This window comes from Pelodiscus sinensis, chromosome 3 (genome assembly GCF_049634645.1).
Source record: "Pelodiscus sinensis isolate JC-2024 chromosome 3, ASM4963464v1, whole genome shotgun sequence".
Lineage (NCBI taxonomy): Eukaryota > Metazoa > Chordata > Testudines > Trionychidae > Pelodiscus > Pelodiscus sinensis.
The window spans coordinates 38789377-38810305 of record NC_134713.1 but is presented as its reverse complement, the minus strand read 5'-3'; the positions used below and the strand labels follow the sequence as shown (position 1 = coordinate 38810305).

At 37.4% G+C, this 20929-nt stretch overlaps 1 protein-coding gene across 2 annotated transcripts in view; it reads left to right on the top strand.

Moving 5' to 3' along the window:
* The window catches only part of CSMD1 (CUB and Sushi multiple domains 1), a 1865804-nt gene that overhangs the window by 1638581 nt on the left and 206294 nt on the right, over window positions 1-20929 (top strand). For both annotated transcript variants that reach the window (XM_075923597.1, XM_006137767.4), the window contains exons 41-42: window positions 6075-6284; window positions 20631-20819. In XM_075923597.1, coding sequence (XP_075779712.1) covers window positions 6075-6284; window positions 20631-20819 — 399 coding nt within the window. The remainder of the gene's footprint in view (window positions 1-6074; window positions 6285-20630; window positions 20820-20929) is intronic.

Genomic DNA, 20929 nt, shown 5'->3' with positions numbered 1-20929 from the left:
GAAACTCAAGTAATATTAAGATAAAGCCTCTAACAAAATCTCCAACACAAATATTTATAATTCAAACACAATATGTTAGTCTCTTCATTTTCTAAGCTTTTCCCTGGAACATATCACTTTATAGAATGCCATATTGTCAAACTTATATTATTTTAATCTCTACGATTATTCATAGAGGATACAATGACTAGGAGTGATCCCCCAGTCAAATTATTTCAAATGACATCTGAGAACCTCAGAAATCCCAGCCATCCTATGTCACTGACCCCAATGAATACCAATATACATACTCCTCTACTCTATTTACCTTCTGTAACTTTTACTGAGAAGTTTCAGCTGTCTTCCTATTATAGCATCTATCTCACAGAACAGAGAGCAAAAGATATACTTCTAAAGCTAAGATAGGCTTAGAAAAATACATTAAGAAAATTGAATATCCAGATGGAGTAAAATATTATTTATTTTTATTTAAACATGGAAACAAAGATTTTTTTCTGCCTTCTGTCTCACTATGTTCCCTTTACAGAATCATCTTATTTCTAACTTTGTTTTAAAATTAGAACCTATATTGTACATGGTGAGCAGACATACGATAGTAGAACAGGATAGTGTAAGGGCTATAATGTTGCTTGGTAAAAGTTCTTGTAGATTGTTATTAGCAATACTTATTAAATTGTTTTCCCAAAATAAAAGGGTACACATAATTTGTAAAAATAATAGAAATAATCTAGTACAAAACTTTCACATTTTGAAAAGCTTTGAGGGATTCCCTTTTTTAGTTTTGACTGATTTCGTTATTATTCAGTGATGAAGACCAGTAGATTATCAAATTGCAGTAGTGAGACCATAGTTAAGGTTTCAGCCAATTTTCTATTTTATGGAGTCTGTACCACAGTCTCTCAGCTTTTTAAATAACTGTTTTTGGTAAACATTCCATGAGGAATTTGAACCAAATTTCAGCCAACAATTAACAATTAATATTTATGTAAAATGATCTCTAAATGTGTATATATATTTTTAGTATTTCTAGAAATACTAACAAAATGATTTTTCCCCCCACCTAGGGCTAAATTCACAAACAGTTCTAGATACCTAACTGACAAATTAGGTTTTTAAATGCATAATCAACACCCACTGGGATTCACAAAATCACTATTCAACGGCCCTCAAATACTACAATCATCTAAAGTTACTTAGTAACTATTTTTTTTTATTGTAAAGGTTCCCTAGGCTTGTACATTTCTGCCTCTAAGCACATAAACTGCAGCACCTTGCCAAGTGTCTGGTTATCTAAGCCATGCATGAACAGGGGTAAGATTGGTATTCCTCCTCCTACATTGTCTTTGGGGCCTGATTCAATAAACATGCTCAGACCATTCCTCTGGAAAGAACCTCAATAAGTGCGCTTACATAAACAGCCAGGGCAGTAGGAAGACCTCTCTCATAATTTGTAGTATAGTATTTATGGTACTCATTTAGTACATGGGAGACTTGCAGTTCAAATCCCCTTTCCACTCCACTTGAAGGGTGGAAGTGTTTGAAATAGGATCTCCCATCTCTATGCTGAGTGTTGTAGCCACTTGGCAATAGCATATTGTGATATGTGATTCCCTGAGTCTTTTCTGTTGAAGCTATTCAATTTTAGATAAATAATAAAAGAGATATTGGATGAGAAAGAAAACAAGTAAGAGAATGACTCTTTAGCGTGGTGCTTACAATATTTACTTTTCTTTAAAAGCAGGAAAACATAGACCTGGGTCCTTATTCAATTTTCTGTTATACTGTTCTAAAAATAGTTATTTAGAAGTTGCAATAGAAGTGAAGTTGCATTACAAGGATTTGCATGAATACAGTTTAATGTTACTACTTTCAATCAGGGATATTTTCACAGATGAATTACATTACAGGACCTTGACAAAAAGGGAATGTGACTGATGTTCTAAATGTGTCTTAACTATGGTACAGTAAGATATTTTGGTCTTGGAAAGGATTCAGAAAAGGGCAACTAAAATTAGTTGGGGGTTGGAACGGGTCCCATATGAAGAGAGGTTAAAATGACTGGGACTTTTCAGTTTAGAAAAGAGGAGACTGAGGGGGATATGATAGGGGTAAAATCATGAGTGGTGTGGAGAGGGTGGATAAAGAAAAGTTATTTATTAGTTCCCATAATAGAAGAACTAGAGGACACAAAATGAACTTAATGGGTAGCAGGTTTAAAACTAATAAAAGAAAGTTCTTCTTCACACAGCGTGTAGTCAACCTGTGGAACTCCTTGCCAGAGGATGCTGTGAAGGCTAGGACAATAACAGAGTTTAAAGAGAAGCTAGATAATTTCATGGAGGTTAGGTCCATAAAAGGCTATTAGCTAAGGGATAGAAATGGTGTCCCTGGCCTCTGTTTGTCAGAAGCTGGAGAAGGATGGCAGGAGACAAATGGTTTGATCATTGTCTTTGGTCCACCTTCTCTGGGGCACATTCTGGGCCACTGTCGGCAGACAGGATACTGGGCTAGATGGACCTTTGGTCTGACTCAGTACGGTTGTTCTTATGTTCTTAAGTTACTATTATGCTATTGTGAGCTCTCAATTCAGAAAGCGATGGATTTGTTAAACAATAAACACATCTGGAGTGTAAACTTGTTTAAATATTGTTTGAATATTGTTATTCTCATCAACACTATCAAAAGTTATTCTGCAGGATTTTTATATACTCTAAATGAATAAATATTAGTGTCATGGGCAAGGACTACATCAAGTGGCCCCCTTTAACATTTAGGGACTAATTCAACTGTCACTAAACTAAATAGACACTCAGAGTATGTCTACACTACAAAGTTAATTCGAACTAACAGTCTCCAGTGAGACCCCCGACACTGAGCCCTGAGCTTAGAACATAAGTATGGACGTACTGGGTCAGATCAAAGGTCCATCTAGCTCAATAGCCTGTCTGCCAACAGCGGCCAGCACCAGATACTCCGGAGGGGATGGACAGAAGACAATGACCAAGCGATTTGTCTCGTGCCATCCATTTCCAGCCTTCCACAAACAGAGGCCAGGGACACCATTCCTACCCCCTGGCTAATAGCAGTCCATGGACCCAACCTCCATTAATTTATCTAACTTCTCTTTAAACTCTGTTATAGTTCTAGCATTCACAGCCTCCTGTGGCAAGGAGTTCCACAGGTTGACTATGTGCTGTGTGAAGAAGAACTTTCGCTTATTAGTTTTAAACCTGCTGGCCATTTCATTTGGTGTCCTCTAGTCCTTCTATTATGGGAACTAATGAAGACCTTTTCTTTATTCACCCTCTCCATACCACTCATGCTTTTATAGACCTTTATCATATTCCCCCTCAGTCTCCTCTTTTCTAAACTGAAAAGTCCCTGTCTCTTTAGCCTCTCTTCATATGGGACCTGTTCCAAACCCCTAATCATTTTAGTTGCCCTTTTCTGAACCCTTTCCAAGGCCAAAATATCTTTTTTGAGGTGAGGAGACCACATCTGTACACAGTACTGAAGATATGGTGTACCATAGTTTTATACTTCCCCTTCTTCTTCTTCCCCTGACTTCCCCCTTCCAGCTCCCTCCTCCCAGGTTTCCCTCTCCCCTCTTCCACCCTCTCTCTTCCCCTCTCCCACCTCCTTTTCCCAGTCTCCCCACAGGTTAATCCCCCCCCCAGTTTTGTTAAATAAAGAGAGTTTCTATTTTTGAACACGTGTCCTTTATTTTTTACATTAGGAAGGGGGGGCTAGTGAGGGGTTAGTGGAAGGAGGTGAGGGAGGAATGGGGCATGAGCCCCCAGTGGGGAGGACTGGGGTGGCTCTGTGGACTCCTCAGGGTGGAAGCTCTCCTGCATGGCCTCCTGAATCCTGACAGCCCCCCGATTGACCTCCCGGATGGCAGCCTGCGGCAAGTGCATCCGGGCTCATGGCCAAGTGCTGTGATGTGCCGAGTGAGGGCACTCAGGGCACTCCAAGACAGGACTGCTTTTCTGTCCCTCATCGAGGTAGACAAGCAAGTGGGGAACCTTGAGAAGTGTCTGTCCGGGCTGAGAGTCGGGTCCCTTTAAGCACAGCCTCGGCTAGCCTGAGGCAGCAGCTTCACACTCTAAATCCTAACCTGATGCCCTGCCAGCACTGCTTCCGGCCAGCTTTAACTTCGGTTCAGGGTCCACTCAATGTGGACTTGCTATTTCGAATTAGCAAAACGCTAATTCGAATTAGTTTTTAGGTCTAGATGCACTGATTCAAATTAGCTGAGTTCAAATTAACTAATTTGAATTAAATTAGTTCAAATTAGTGCTGTAGTGTAGACATATCCTCATTGTCTTTAGTTCCCAGAACTGGATTTATTTTAATTCCTTTTCTATTGCTCTCAGATTTATGCCAGCCTTTTAAAAGATTAAAACTCCTGTTTTTCACTGAGTTCATTGAAAGTGCAGAGGCCTATGCAAAGCTCAGTGTAAAATTGAGTGTGTTCCAAATTGTAATTTTTTTTCCATTTGTTATACAGGAAAATACTGTCAACAGTGAAAATCTGACAAGATAAGTTTAAATTAAGGCTGGCAAACAACTAAAAAATCACAAGTAATCCTGAGATTTAAAAAAAACCTGTTGCAATTAATCACCATTTTTATTATTATTGTTAATAAAATACCAATAATAAGTAATAAAAAAATACCAATTTAAATTCATCATGGAAGCATGTCCTCTGATCAAAGCACAAAGGGGATATGAATGTTTAGCATATCTGGCATGTAAATACTTTTGAATGTGAGCTACAATAGTGCCACATCTCTTCCTACCTGCAGGTAACATGGTAAATAAGATGTGGGCAGCATTATGTCCTGTAAATGTAAATAAACATGTTTTGTTAGCAATTGGGTGAACAAGAAGTTGGACTGAGTAGACTTGTGGGCTCTAAAGTTTTCCTTTTTTTGTTGTTGTTTTTGAAAGCAGTTATTTAAAAAATATAATTTCACTTTCACAATAAAGACATTGCTCTACAGAACTTGTATGAGATTAATTGAAAAATACCGTTTCTTTTGTTTATTTTTTACAGTGCAAATATTTTTCATAAAAATAATAAAGAGAACACTTTACACTATGTGATAATTAAAATCCATATACTTGAAAATGTAGAAAAAACTTCTAAAATAATTTATAATAAATAGAAATTGGTATTCTATTGTTTAAATGCGCAATTAGAACTGCAATTAATCATGATTATATTTTAAATCTAGTTATTTGTTTTGGGTTAATCGCTTGAGTTAAGTGGAATTAATTGCCTGTGCAAATTTAAATATATGCAGAATAAACAATCTCTATACATGATAACCTTTTTTAAGCAATAAGTCCTTGTAGCTATTGGAGGGTTAACATTTCTGAAAGAAAATACACATATTTTGGGATTTTGGGAACTAAAAGTATATCTAAAGGTGATGAAAAATTCACACAAAAATTGGAGCAGAAAGTAGTGCAATTAAAGTTGCTTTCTGATAGTAATTTCAATTCTTTAGATATCATCCTGTATAATTTCATGGCACTACTGGCTTCACATAGAAAATTGTTTACATTGACATATCAAACTGACAATCAAAAATAGCATGAATAAACTCCTGAGTTCATAACTGAGTAATAGATACAGTTTGTCTTTGAATCTGGATATATATATATCTGAATGGCCTCTAATTTGGAAATATATATTGTTCTATCCTAAAAATATATATAATTTCAGATAGATACTTTCTAATGACTTAACCAGCTAATCTTTCTGTCTCTCAAAAAATACTAAATCTTTGATTTAGTCATGTAAATCCATATATAGATGCCTAAATAAGAGTGGCATGATTTTCAGAGGATTGTACCTCTAATAGTCTTCACTGAAGATAGTACCTTTGAAATTAAGACATTTTAATTGATGCCTAAATTTAGGCATCTAAGTCTTAAAACATTGATCCCAGTATAATTAGTACAAAACTGTTTTCTTGAATTTGTCAGTTTCGGGGTTTGTGTACCATAGCATGAAAACATGTATTTTGAACATTGTTTATAATTCTGATTACTCTTTCATACAGGTGCACATATTCAATTTCTGAATTTCTCAACTGAAGCTAACCATGACTTTCTTGAAATTCAGAACGGGCCTTTCCATACCAGTTCTATGATAGGCCAGTTCAGTGGAACAGAACTCCCACCATCTTTGTTAAGTACAACTCATGAAACATTCATCCATTTTTATAGCGATCACTCAGAGAATCGACAAGGATTTAAGCTTGCATACCAAGGTAAGCAATAATTAAATCAATGAACCATAAAAAGGATAATAAGTAGCATTCTAACATACTTATTATGGAATGATATGAAAATATTAAGTAATAGTGTTAATACATAGCTCTTTGCAGTGTTTTTCATGCATAGACCTCAAATGCCTTTACAAAGGGATTTCTGTATCTGTATCCCTGCTTTGCAGGCGGGGAAACTGGGGCAGGTATTATGTGTTTTAGACAGGATTACTGATAGCACCTACAATAGAATCCAGTTTCTTGAGTCCCATTCTACTGCCTTATCTACTGGATTATGTTCCTCCCATTTAGTACACTAGTGGCTAAATTTAGAAATCATCATTTTGATAATTTTATCTGAGTGACACCAGTCAAAACTGAGTAAACATTTCAGGATTTTTATTTTTATTCAAACATATTTATTTAGAACATTTGTGTATTTATTATAAAATATAAATACTTATACCATGTGGAATTTTACAATGTATAACTCCCATGAAAATAAACAGAAATTCAAAAAGCCAAGAAATGATCTAAAACAAATTCAAGTTTATATAAGCACATTCAAGCCCCATAAACATTTATGTATGTTCTTAACTTTGCTATGGTGAGTTGTCCTACTGATTTTGACCCATCTATTTAAAGTGCATAAAATAAAATATATGCATAAATATTTGATGGAACAAGGCCTAGACTTTTGTACAGGCAGTCCCCGAGTTACGTGGATCCAACTTACGTTAGATCCGCAGTTACGAATGGGGTTTGCTGCCCGTCTCCCTGGTCTCCAGCAGACCAGCAGACCAGAGAGATGCGGAACAAAGCCGTGGAGGACCCGGGCGGCGGGACCACGGTGCGTCTCGGTCCGCCGCCGGCGTCTTCCTGGTCTCCGGGGGGGGCACAACTAGTACGCCCCCTCCCCCCCCAGCAGACCAGGCTTTTCTCTGGACACCTGTGGTAGAGCAGCTGGGGCACTGCCAGTTGGTCCTGCAGTGCCGCTCTGGGCGCTATTGGACCAACCCGGCAGTACCCCAGGTGCTCTGCCCCAGGCGTCCCCAAGTCAGCCGCTGCTGAAACTGACCAGCGCTGACTACAGGAAGCCCGAGGCAGAGTTGCTCTGCCCCGGGCTTCCTGGAATCAGCCGCTGATCAGTTTCAGCAGCAGCTGACTTGGGGACGCCTGGGGTTCTTAAGTTGAATCTGTATGTAAGTCGGAACTAGCGTCCAGATTCAGCCTGTTGAAACTGATCAGAGGCTGATTCCAGGAAGCCCGTGGAAGAGCAACTCTGCCTCAGGCTTCCTGTAATCAGCCTCTGGTCAGTTTCAGCAGCGGCTGAATCTGGACGCCAGTTCCAACTTACATACAGATTCAACTTAAGAACAAACCTACAGTCCCTATCTTGTACTTAACCCGGGGACTGCCTGTATAGCATTTAAGTTAATGAAATAGAGCATATACATTGTTGAGTGTTTCACCTGGTTTTTGGTTTGTTTGTTTTGTTCTCATCTCTCAGTTTTTTGGTTAAATAACCTGACTAATTAGTGCGCATTAGCTCACTTTGTGATATTTTCTGTTAGATATACCATTGCAACTATAATGGCAAGGTTTCAGCATCCTCTCCAAGACAGGGAAGAAACTAAATTGATTTAAGAATTTTTTTCTTTGTTGACTTTCGGAAGGTAGGGCAAAGGAGCTTGGTTTGGTTTGGGGTTTCTTGTGATGTTGATACTGGCTTTATCTCTTTCATGTCCCTGATGGAAAATTTGAGGTTATTTCCCCTTTGTTGGTATTTGAATACCCAATCATCTGCCTGTTCCTGTTTAGAGTTCTCATAGTCGTACCTAGTGTGGTTGAACTATACACCATATAATTCACACAGCAAACCAGGATCATTTTATCAGCAGTACTAGGATACATATAGGATACAAAATGTTCTGTTTCCTTAGTCTATATTATGAAATGTCAAATAATGAAAATGAAACCACAGTTTGGTGCTTTATTTCCTTACTTTTGTATTTTGTTTGGTTCTTTATATCCTCCTCCTGAGGTCCCTTCCAACTCTACAATTCTATGATCTCCTTGCATTTGTATTATGTTTGTCCATTTGTGTCAAAATCTTTTCCTCTGCAAACAAATGCATAGATTATATATGACAGGGAAGGTGATGCTGGAGGCCACAGAAAGTGTACATTCTGTTCACAGTAGTGAGAGGGGCATGGTTAAGAAAATGGCATGGATATGCCCATAGACTCTAAATCCATGATTACAGAGACCCAATAGGAATTGTTCTATTTTTACAGAAGCTAGTCTGACCCCTAGAATGCAGAAAATAATTTGGTGGAAATCCTGACCCCATTAAGGTCAATGCTATATAATATCTTTATCAATTACATGAAAAAGACATGAATTATCAGTGATACTGTTTGGAGATTTCAAAAATTGGGGGAATGATAATAAAGAGGACAGAGAGATCTAAGTTGCTTGGTAATCTGGATTCAAGCAAACAGTATGTGTTTTAATACTGAATACATCTAGGAATAGACTGTAGCCTTTGCTTACAATGTTTGGGAATCTATACTGTACCTGAAAAAGATTTAAGGTTATCATGTTTAATCAGCTGAGCATGAGCTCCTAGTAAGACACTATGTCCATAAAGAGCTATTGTGATCCAAGAACTCATAAACAGGAGAATCTCAAGTAAAAATAGTTATTTTATTTCTGTAATTGGCACTGGTACTAACACATTAGGAGTACTGTGTCCAGTTCTGGTTCCCACAATTCAAGAAGGATGTTGATAAACTGGAATGGGTTCAGAGCCATGAGTATGATGAATGAATTAGAAAAAAATGACTAATAGGGATAGACTCAAGCAGCTCGATCCATTTTGCTTAAGAAAGAGAAGCTTCAGAGGTGACTTGATTACCGTATAAGATCCCAAATGGAGAACTTCTTTAAATATGGGCTCTTCTATCTAATAGAGAATGGTATAACTTGATCCAATGGCTAGAAGTTCAAAATAGCAAAATTCAGATTGGAATGAGGAATGCATATGCATTGGTGAAACAATTTAGCAAGGGTTGTGGTGCATTCTCCATAACTAACAATTTTAAATCAAGATTTGGATTTTTTTTCTAAAAGATACACCCTGGGAATTATTTTGGGCAAATTCTGTGGCCTGTGATATATCAGAGATCAGACTTGTTGGTCATTTCTAGTCTTACAAATAGTGAATTTATGACTCTGTGATGTAAAGTGAAATCATGACTGACACAAAAAATTGTGAGTAGCGCTCCTCTTTTGATTCACTTGACGCTTAACTACTAGAAGAGAGTAGGGAAGAGTTATTCTTAACATTTATTAAGCAACATATTACAAACATGAAAAACTCTCAGGCACACAGACAGGGGGCATCAAAGGGGGCAGCTGATCTGGAGCCTGGCACTTTTAAAGGGGCCTGTGTCTCCTGGCCCTTTATATCACTGAGGCCCTTTAAATCACTACTCAGAATGTGGTGCTACATGCTCTGGGTGGCTCTGAGGGTGGGGAGGAGAGGAGGGTGTGCTTGGTGAGGCATGGAGGACTGTCTGCCTCCAGTCCTTCCCTTTCCATCTGAGGCTCCTCCCTTCTGGGAGCATGAAGCCTCCCACACACACTTTGGCCAGAGGCCTGCGAAGGCTGTTGGCACTCCTGTGAACCTGACAATGCATAGACTGCATAACAGGGTTTTTTTTAAAGCAGGGAAGAAAGGTGCAAGATAGTTTATAGAGATGGTATGTTATTTGTAGACAGGATCTCTGTGGTCTATCAAAAAAAATATGGCTTCTGTGCATCAGAGTCTTTTTGAAGTAGTACTTTTTAAATGAAAAATCTTTTTAAAAAAACAGGTGGTCCACTGAAGTAAAAATTGTCTTAGTCTATTATTAAGGTCAGTAAGTGATTAAACAAGAAATTTGAGGTCCAGGAACTAAGTCTAGTTAAATTAGCTGGGCTCTTTATATTTAAATGTAACAAGTGAAAAGTAAAATTTGAAATCATTTTCCTCTCAAAATTTACAGCTATTTTAAAACTTGAACACATATATTTTCACTAATATATATAAAAAGAGGGAAAACACAACAATGTTCCCAAGAAAGGCTATTTATTTAGGTATCTTCCCATGTAACCATCCTTATTGTTATAAATAGCATGTAAAACATGGAGTGACTAACTCCTGAATGCTATAATTGTAAATTATGGTATGTTGGCCTCTCAGAAATTATCTGGTAAATTTCTAATTCAAACAGGAAAACCAGCTAATCCATTCAGTTAGAACTGACAGAAAAAAAATTTAATTGTCTCTGAAAGTATTTGCAATTTATTTACAATAAAGTCAGAAAAAGACAACCATGGCTATTCTTGAAAAATATTCTGTGAATATACTTTTTTAATAAAAAAATCTTTCTGTTGTGTGAAAGCTGCTTGTACTGTGAAACACTGTTTCATATGGAGGGAAGTGCTATAAAGAAAGTTTTAATTGGCTGAGTTAGTGAGGCCCTTAGAATCAACTCGATGGTATCTCTTTGTTTTGATGTAACAGAGTAAATTTTGAATTCTGTTTGAATTCTAAAATTTCAGGAAAAGTTCAAAGCATCAGTAAGAAAATCCTAGTGATATGGAGGAAAATGGGGGGAAATGGAGGTAGAAATGGGTGACATTCTGAGTTCCTGATATCTGTGTAGCAAGCTTACAGTTCAGTCACCTCTGTAATTTAAAATAGACCAAAGAAGCAGTTGGTGGCAGTCAATAACAAATTCCAGCATGACACCTCTATTCCCCTGCTTTATTTTAGCTCTGCCCAGCCTCTACTATCTTAGGAGAATTTAAAAATATTGACAAAATGAAAGAGAAAGCAAAGAAGAAAGTAAAAATGGTGGGTGGAAAGGGAATGAGGACAAGAAAATGCACACACAATCCTGGCATGGAGGCAAGAACAGGGTCCTTTGTATAGAGAGGCTTGGATGGAGGACACACAGAGGTTTCAGCTTTGCAGAGGAGGGCTCACACAGAATGTTTTGTTGGGCAACAATAGGTGAACCTGTTATGAGGTAGAAGTTGGAATATGGGAGGGAAAGTGGACATGGAGGGACATAAGGAGGCCCTTGCATGGAATGAGACTAGGGAACCCCAGTTTGGGGGATGGGAGGAATACAGAGCTCCTGGCATGCAAGGGTAGAACAATAGACCATTATATGGAGAGAGGGGAGAATGAGGTGGCACACAGGAGCCAATGAAATCAGGGACTGGACAGTCTGAACCATTGTTATCAGTTCTGCTCATAAGTAAAGAGAACTTCCTGAATGACAGACATAGAAGCAAAATGTAAATAAACAAACAGAAGATTGCATCCTATGATGTAGCTTAGATTTTTTTTTATTCCATTTCACCAATTCACGAAATTAAGTTGTTAGTGGTATACAAGAAAGATAATACACCTGAACTTCCCTAATCCAGGTGTCCTTTATGCAGGAACACCTATGATTTGGATCCCAACAGGGGGCAGAGGAAGCAGCTCTGCACACTGCCACATACCCTCCCCTTCAGCTGGAGAAATGGCAGCACAGCAAGGTGTATCTCCAGAAGCTTTCTCCCCTCTGCTCCCATAGCAGTGCCTGGGACCAGCGTGGGGGAGGATACGTGTGATCCTGGAGGTGGAATGCCAAGAAAGCTCTCCACTCCACCCCTGTCATGCACCCTTCCTCTTTCCCAGATCCTTCCCCAGCACTCTCCTATGGTCCGAAAAATTCTTTAACCCAACATGTTGTTTCCTAGGGTTGCCGGATTAGAGAAGTTCAAGTGTATCAATAGATTTATATATTGTCTCTAGATAAATCTCTAGTTTAACACTTTCTGAAAAGGAGCTAAAATAATAATAATAATTAATAATAAATAAAACCACTTAAATATTCAGACTGTCATTGAAAAGGAGATATTTCAACAGGATTGTGTTTTGCAGCTGGTAATATACAGTTAGTCACTAACCAAATGTGATTAAAAAATGAGGACCTATAATTACAGTCATACATTTTGCTTAAGATGCAGAATTTATTTTTGCATCACATTATCTCAGAATGGAATGATCAACTATTAAGTGCCAAGAATGAATAGTAACGTGTCAGCTTTTTCAGAACTCAGCTTGAAAATAACCTTGTGCGCTTATGATTATACTTTTTTCATATTCTTAAATAACGATAAAAGATAGAGGCCATTAAGGAGAAATAATATTTTTGGAATATTAATAGAACCATGAGTTTTTAAAAGTATAAAGTTGGAAGAATCAAATAAAAGAAACAAAAGTACTAGGACATCCTCTACCTGGAAATATACCAACATGAACACAATAATTGTCATGAATGCATAAATAGGTGAGGCCAGATAGAAGGATATAATAGAGATGAATGTCATCACACAGGTTCTCTACCAAAATATATAGAGCTTTTTATATATAGCAAATATTTTTTCGAAAAAGAAACCGCAATCTAGATGTGGTTCTTTTGAAAAAAAAAAAAAACCTTTTTCGAAAGAACCCGTACACCTCATTTTTTCAGGAGTATAGGTTCTTTCAAAAAAGAAAAAGGGTTTTTTTTTTTTTCTGAAAGAACCCTGTCTGGACTGCGGTTTCTTTTTCAAAAAACTCTTTTTAGAAAAAGTGCTCTCACGCAATTATGCAAATGAAGTGCGAGATTTGTAAATCCGCGCTTCATTTGCATTTTTGATCAGGATCATTTACATTCCTCTTTCGGAAGAGGAATGTAGTTTAGACGTGCCCTCCATATATGAGAATTGTGGCTGCTAACCTTCCCTCAGTTCTAAAACCCAGATCAAAATGATGGGCTGAAAGGAAATGTTCTTCAGAAAGGGGTTAAATTCAAAACAGATACCACACATAAGGGCTGAAATTCTTCGGCTGGAGCATAAAAAAGCATTTTTTACTGTTATGTCTGTTCCAAAGGTCAAAAGGTTCCATAGCTGTATGTCTAGACACATCTTCTATCACATCTCTGTGGGAAGCAATAGATTTAGAGTAAGACTTAATGGTGCCAAATAAATCTTTGCCTTAAAAATACAGCTTCTCTCCATCCTCTTTGGAATCTTGGACATTGAAGGCTGCTATCAAATCCCCCCTTACTCTTCTCTTCCACAGACTAAATAAGTCCAAATCTCTCGTCTCCACTAATCATTTTGGTTGTCCTCTGCTGGACCCTCTCCAATGCGTCCACATTCTTTCTACAGTAGGGGATCCAGAAGTGGACGCAATACTCCAGATGTGGCTTCACCAGTGCTGAATAAAGGGGAACAGTCACTTATCTAGATCTGCTGGCAATGCTCCTCGTATTGCATCCTTCTTGGCTACAAAGACACACTATTAATTCATATCTAGCTGCTTATCCACTGTTATCCCCCAGTCCTTTTTTTTTTTTTGCCAAATTGATTTCAGAGTACTATCTAGTACTATCACTAAGGTATACCAATTCAGACCTCTTTGTTCTCACTCCAATTGTTGAAATACTCATGTTTCCATTGAAATAGTGGATCTTCTAGATCAGTGATTCCCAACCTTTTGGGGCTGCCGGGCATCCGGGGGCATGGCCACGCATGTGTTGCATGCCTGGGGCACAAGAATGGCTCGGGCCAGCCCTGGTCACTCGTCGGGCATACATAAATGCCCTGACAGGCGTCATGACACCCACAGGCACCGTGTTGGGGACCACTGTCCTAGATGGATCTCTCTTGTCCATTTCATCACATTTCCAGAGTAGTGTCTGGGGTGTTTCAATCCCATTGCATTCTTCTTTCCAACAGTACCATAGGTTTAACTGGCATGTGTGGAGGGCAAAGTGCACATGTACATGTCTTGGCTCACTGGCTCTCTCCCCCAGCCCGGAGTAGTACCTGGGCTGCGGAACTTAGCTGCCAGTCTCTAAGAAGATTCTAATGAACACATAAAAACTGAAATTTTTCAGGGTCTTGTGGCCAAATCTGGATGGACTTTTACAGGGCCAGTACAGTGCGTGTGACTAACATCAAAGCAATTCCTCTGTCAATTTTCAACACCCCTTTTATAACACATAGGGGTGCTGCATCTTTTTAATTAAGTGCTTGGGTTTTTTTAATATGAACAAAACAACGTATTTTTCCCTAACTTCATTATTTGAAATGGCTGGACATGAACACATACACACACACAGAGAACATATGGCATGGCAGATCTCACATTGATAAACACTTGAAAACAGCCAATTTATAACAAAAAATGTTAGGCCACCTTAATTATAGTTGACATTCCCAGTGATTTTGTGTGAATGGTTTTCACCTAAAAACCCTGTAGTACTGATTTATAAGTAAATAATTGGAGTTCTAAGCACTGATTTTTCATTTATAAATGATATGCCTAATTAATAAATCATGAAAGTGTATGAATTATGAGGCTCATTTTTGTCAAACCAGTGACTTTTAAGTTAAATTGTACACCTGATTTATAAACCATGTCATTGATTATAAATCTTTACAGAGGTCAAAAATGTTATTGGTTGATCTGGGTACCATAATACAGCATGACTAGCAGAAATGTGTATTAATTAAAAACATGACCTTTCTGACAGAATAAAATGAAATTGATATACCCACACAAAAAGAACAAGAAAAAACAGACAAATGAAGAGTCTATGACAATTAAGGCATTTACCAACTAATTGGAATGTCTGTGAGACTATGTACTATGAGACTATGTAGTGTGAGAGGTGGCTACATGAGGCAATTAACATATTTATTTAAATTGGGGAATTTCAGATATTAACTCACAAATTAAAAAAAATACCTTTGATTAAATTTGGCCACGCAATGGAAGTTCTTGGGGTAGGAGAAAAAGTGTCTTCCCTGCCCCAGCCCCTGAATGAAAGTGCCATATCTAATTACAGAAATGAAAAAAGGGAAAGAGGACCATCAGGGAGGGGTGGTTGATGAGTTTGGGTTCCTTTTCATAATCTTACAATGTAGAACAGTGTTTCTTAAACTTTTTATGACCGAGGAACACCAAACATTTTTTTAGGAGCAACACCAGTGATTTTTTGTTAAGCAAAACAGAAAAGGGAGGCTGGTATAGATGTCATGGCCCTGACTGATCCCATGTTCCATATTATCAAAGAATCATAAAACTCAAATAGACCTCAAGAGGTCATCAAGTCTACCTTCACGGGAGGACAAAGTCTACCTGTATCCTACCTTCATGGGAGGACAAAGCAACATTTAGCATCATCCCTGATAGATGTTTGTCTACCCTACTCCTAAATATCTCCAGTGATGGAGATTCTGCAACTTCCCTAGGCATTTTACTCCAGTGCCTAACCACCCTGACAGTTAGGAAGTTTTTCCTAATGTGATTAAGGAGATAGACTGTGCAATGATTATATAACATAGCATCTAATCACTAAATCCCCACATTACACCTGGAACTGTAAAGCATTGGTGGTCCCCATATAATCATAGAACACTAGAATTGGAAGGGACCTGGAGAGATCGATTCCAGTCCTCTGTCCTCATAACAGGACCGAGCACCATCTAGACCACGGCTGATAGATGTCTATCTAACCTGCTCTTAAATATCTCCAGAGATGGAGATTCCACAAACTCCCTAGGAAATTTATTCCAGTGTTTAACTATCCTGACAATTAGGAAGTTTTTTCTAATATTCAACCTAAGCCTCCTTTGCTGCAGTTTAAGCCCATTGCTTCTTGTCCTATCATCAGAGGCCAAGAATAACAATTTTTCTCCCTCCTTCTTGTGACACCCATTTAGATACCTGAAAACGGCTATCATGTCCCCTCTCAGTCTTCTCCTTTCCAAACTAAACAAGCCCAATTCTTTTAGTCTTCCCTCATAGCTCATCTTCTCCAGACCTTTAATAATTTTTGTTGCTCTTCTGTGGATCCTCTGCAATTTCTCCACAACTTTCTTGAAATGTGGTACCCAGGACAGGATATAATACTCCAGCGCAGAGCAGAGGGGAAGAATTACTTCTCATGTCTTGCTCACAACACTCCTATTAACATGACCTAGAATGATAATTGCTTTTTTTGCAACAGTGTCATACTCTTGACTCATATTTAGCTTTTAGTCCATTATTACTCCTAGATCCCTTTCTGCAGAATTCCTTCCTAGACAGTCACTCTCCTTTTGTATAAGTGGAGAACATTGCATTTGTTCTTACTGAACTTCATCCTACTTACCTCATACTATTTCTCCAGTTTGTCCAGGATATTTTGAATTTAATCCTTCCCTCCAAAGTTCTTGCAACCCCTCCAATCTTGGTATTATACACAAACTTTGTATATGTACTCACTATGTATGCCATTTTCTAAATCATGAAGATATTGAACAGAACTAGAACCAGGCATGACTCCTTCTGGACCCCACTCAATATGCCCCTTTGCCTTGACTGTGGCCAACTGATAACTATTCTCTGGCTTCCCAACCAGTTATACACTCACCTTGTAGTAGCTCCTTCTAAGTTGTATTTCCCTATGTTGTTTTTGAGAAGGTTATGTGAGATAGTATCAAAAGCATTACTAAAGTAAAGATGTACTATATCTACCCCCTTTAACACAAAGCTTGTTACTTAAAGAAAGCCATTAGGTATTGTAGTTAAGATAATGGGCTGTAATTTGTTGTGTTGTCCTTCTTCCCCTTTTGGTAGGTTGGCACTTTGGTAGGTTGGCACTATATTTGTCCTTTTTCAGTCTAATCTATAGCTCACCTCTCTCCTCAGTCAGCTCAATGAATATTCCACTTTAAGTTGCCCTGGCAACTTAAAGATACCTAATTTGTCTAAGTATTTTTTTTTTATTTCCCTATTTTATCTTCTGATCCCACCTCATTTTTAGTGACATTCATATGACATCAATAAGTTGTCATTAACATTTTGGTATTTTTTGGCTCATATGAACATGGTTTATTTGTATAGTATGATAAGTTACAAACAATATTCCCTTTCTTTTCTGTAATGTGAACAACTCATAACATTTTGATGAACATGTGATGATGATGATTGAAATATAGATAATTACATGCAAGTTTAAACAATTGTCATTAAATGTTTGCTCCTGTAACAAGTTAAATCACTATAGTTGGTGCAGATAAATAATGCATGAAATAGCTGTAACTCAAACAAATATAAACCACTTCAGTATTATATTTAATTTATTTAACAATAAGACATTTTTCAAGGCTGAAATTCCTTTCTAGTACAATGTTAGTGTAACATTTTGCATTGCCATGTAAAGTCTCTGGATGCAAGTATATGGTCAGACACAAGATTTTGCACAAAATGGGATGTGTTGATAACTGTTCTGCAGTTACAGCACCTCTGATTGGATGACATGGAGAGTGTTATAGGAATCTGCTAATTTGTGTCAAATTACCTGCTGTGAAAGCCACCACCAGGTGTGTTAACATATTCTGTCATTAAGAAAAAGCAGTTCAAATCTGGAAGTCTTGCTGTGAGTGAGGTACTGTATAGCAGTTCACTCAGATGAATGTCATTGAAACTCAAGTGTTTGTGTTTCAAACAAGAGAAAATGTTAATGACTTCTTGACCTGATTATCTGAGAGCCCATTTTACAAATTTCAGTAATTATTTCTGTTACCAAAACCTGTGTGAATTAGAGGCCAAACTAAAATCTTGTTCTCACAGAATATTGTGGACCTTTAGTTATGTTCTCACTTTGTGGTATTATAATGGATCTTTTTTCATTTTTTTTACCTATATACTTATTTTAAATGCATACTTCAAATCTACTTTGAATTAATAAAACTCAGTTGTGGTGTTCTATTGATTTAAAAGAGTGAAAAATCTGGGCCACAAGGCCTTATTAGACAATTGGCGTAGACCCTCAACGGTATTTAGTCACGTAACTCCCATTCAAATCAGTCAAATCAGTGGAAGATAGCCATCTAAATACCTGGAGGATTTGAACTTTATTTTTTTTTCAAAATATATTAGACTTGTTTGATGTCCTCTTGGTTCTGTTTCAGCCATCTAAAAGGAGAATACATTCTAAAGTCATTCTTTCTCTTTCTCTCTCTTCCCCAACCCTTTCTGAAGTGGGAGGGTTTTCTGTATGGTAATTGACAGTTTTTTCTTGTATTTTTATGTGGTATATAGAATAATTTTCAAAATCAGTGATGGGCAGTAACCAGTTAATGGGCCAGACACAATCTGCCAGAGTTAGAAGTTATCACGCTTTGGTTACCTTAGCATCCACAAATACGGTTGCGCACAGGTCCCATTAGCTGCGGTTCGCTGTTCCTCGACACTGAGAAGCTGCAGGCAGTCAGACCTTTGGATGTTCACATAAACAAATCATCTGGTGGTCCTCCAGCAGTGAAGCCCATTGAACCACCTCCCACCCGCAAGCCATTTATTGCCTATCTCTGCTCTAAATTGCTTTGTATTTGTTTTAAAAGCACTAAAAGCTTTGTATTTGTTTTAAAATGCCACTTAAGGCATTATCAATACTTTAAAGCATCACACACAGTAATGGGAAAATTGTTTCACAAGTTCACCAGGTTCAAACTGATATTCAAAGGAAATTATACAGAATTAGGTGGGGCCTTCAGTAAAATCCTACAGGAAATTAGCCAAAAATTCCTAGGGTGATAGAATTATATATGAGGCAGTGCTTTCATGTGTTGCTTCTACAAGCAGAAAGAATCAGACCATTTTCAATGGTCTCTACTAAAATGTAGCCTGATTTTCATGGATACCTAGTACCTTATCTCACTGAAAATTTTAAATAATCAGCCTGTGTTTGTTAACTATGTAAATAAGAGTGATTAAAGGCACATACTACTGATACCTGTGCTTCTTTTACTAAAGCAAAGGCTCAGTGAATGTGAACTATATTGTTTCCTATATATGAATAATTTACATGTATTTTGTGAGTTCTGTAATATTTAATATTTGAATTTGCATTATTTTAGAGTATATCTGAAAATAATAGAAAAGCAGACTTTGGAGATACAAGTTTTTTTCAGTTAGTTTTATTAAGCATTTTTGCATTGTAAAATTATAGAATGCCATGTGTCTGCATTTTTATTTCTTCTGGTGGTAGCATATATCTTAGTTTTCATATACTCTTTTTAAATTATGTGTGCACATATACTATTACTTTATTAAACTGGTTATTCATTTGTGTTGCTTTAAGCTAACAAATGATAACATTGTATGTCTTTGTATAGCTTAATGCAAATATTGTCACGGTATTAATTTGCCAGCTCATTGGAACCCAGAAAGTGGGTTTTCTGCAGAGAAATGTAATGGAAAGCAAATATAGTATTAATATAGAGTATCCTAATCTATAATTATCTGCAGTAAACCATTGAAAACCTAGCCTTACAAAGTACTAAGGCTACATCTAGACTACAAGCCTCTTTCAAAAGAGGCTTTTTCAAAAGAATCTTTTGAAAAAGCCTCTTTCGAAAGAGAGCATCTAGACTGCAACCATTTCTTTCAAAAAAGCAAGCCGCTTTATCGAATGAGAGCACCCAGGCAGTCTGGATGCTCTCTTTAAAAAAAAACCCTGTTCACATTCAAGAACACCTTTTTTTGAAAGAGCACTTTCAAAAAAAGGCATTCTTTCTCGTAAAATGAGGTTTACCACAGTCAAAAAAACCACTGCGTTCTTTCAATTTAATTTTGAAAGAACGCGGTAGCAGTCTAGACACAGGGGAAGTTTTTTCAAAAAAAGGCCACTTTTTTGGAAAAAAAAAAAGCTGTAGTCTAGACATACCCTTATTGGCTTGTAATTAGCCTATTTCTGAATAAAGGATTTAATATAACACTTAATCTTAAAAGGGCCAAAACAATAAGAAAGCATCTTATGAAATTTCTTTCTTTAAATATATGGCAACTGCAAATGCCTAATGCAGTCACTTCCGAACAAATGTTTGGCATGTGCAAAGATGTAAAGAAGGTAGAGTCACTCAAAACTTGGGGATCTTTAAACACATAAACCCTCCATTGATAATTATGACCACCCTACGGCTTCTTTGAGCTTTTTCCACAAATGGTGCTTAACTCTACAAATGGATTGTTCTGTCTAGTCCCTTTCCTTTGGAAAGAATCTTCCTTCCTGCATTTTGCCCCCTCCATGCCTGACTCCTGGATTTCTTTCCCTCCCATATCATTCAATTGGACGCTTCTTTTCTGTTCAACAAATTGTGTTATTTCCCTATTATGCTAGGCATCCAGTATTAATCTATCCCAGAAAATATTAAATAATCTATTTTAGATTAATATTTATTTCTGTTTTCTTCCAGCTTATGAGTTACAAAACTGCCCTGATCCTCCTCCTTTTTTAAATGGATATATAGTCAACTCGGATTACAGCGTGGGTCAATCTATATCATTTGAGTGCTATCCTGGGTATGTTTTAATAGGTCATGCTGTTCTTACTTGCCAACATGGGATCAACAGGAATTGGAACTATCTTTTCCCAAGATGTGAAGGTAAATTTATGGTTGTATCTCACTATCAGAACTTATTCTGCTCTTACTGTTTTTATTTGTATCCACATACTGTACCTTTTATTGAAAAGTAACATCTTTTTCATAGGCTG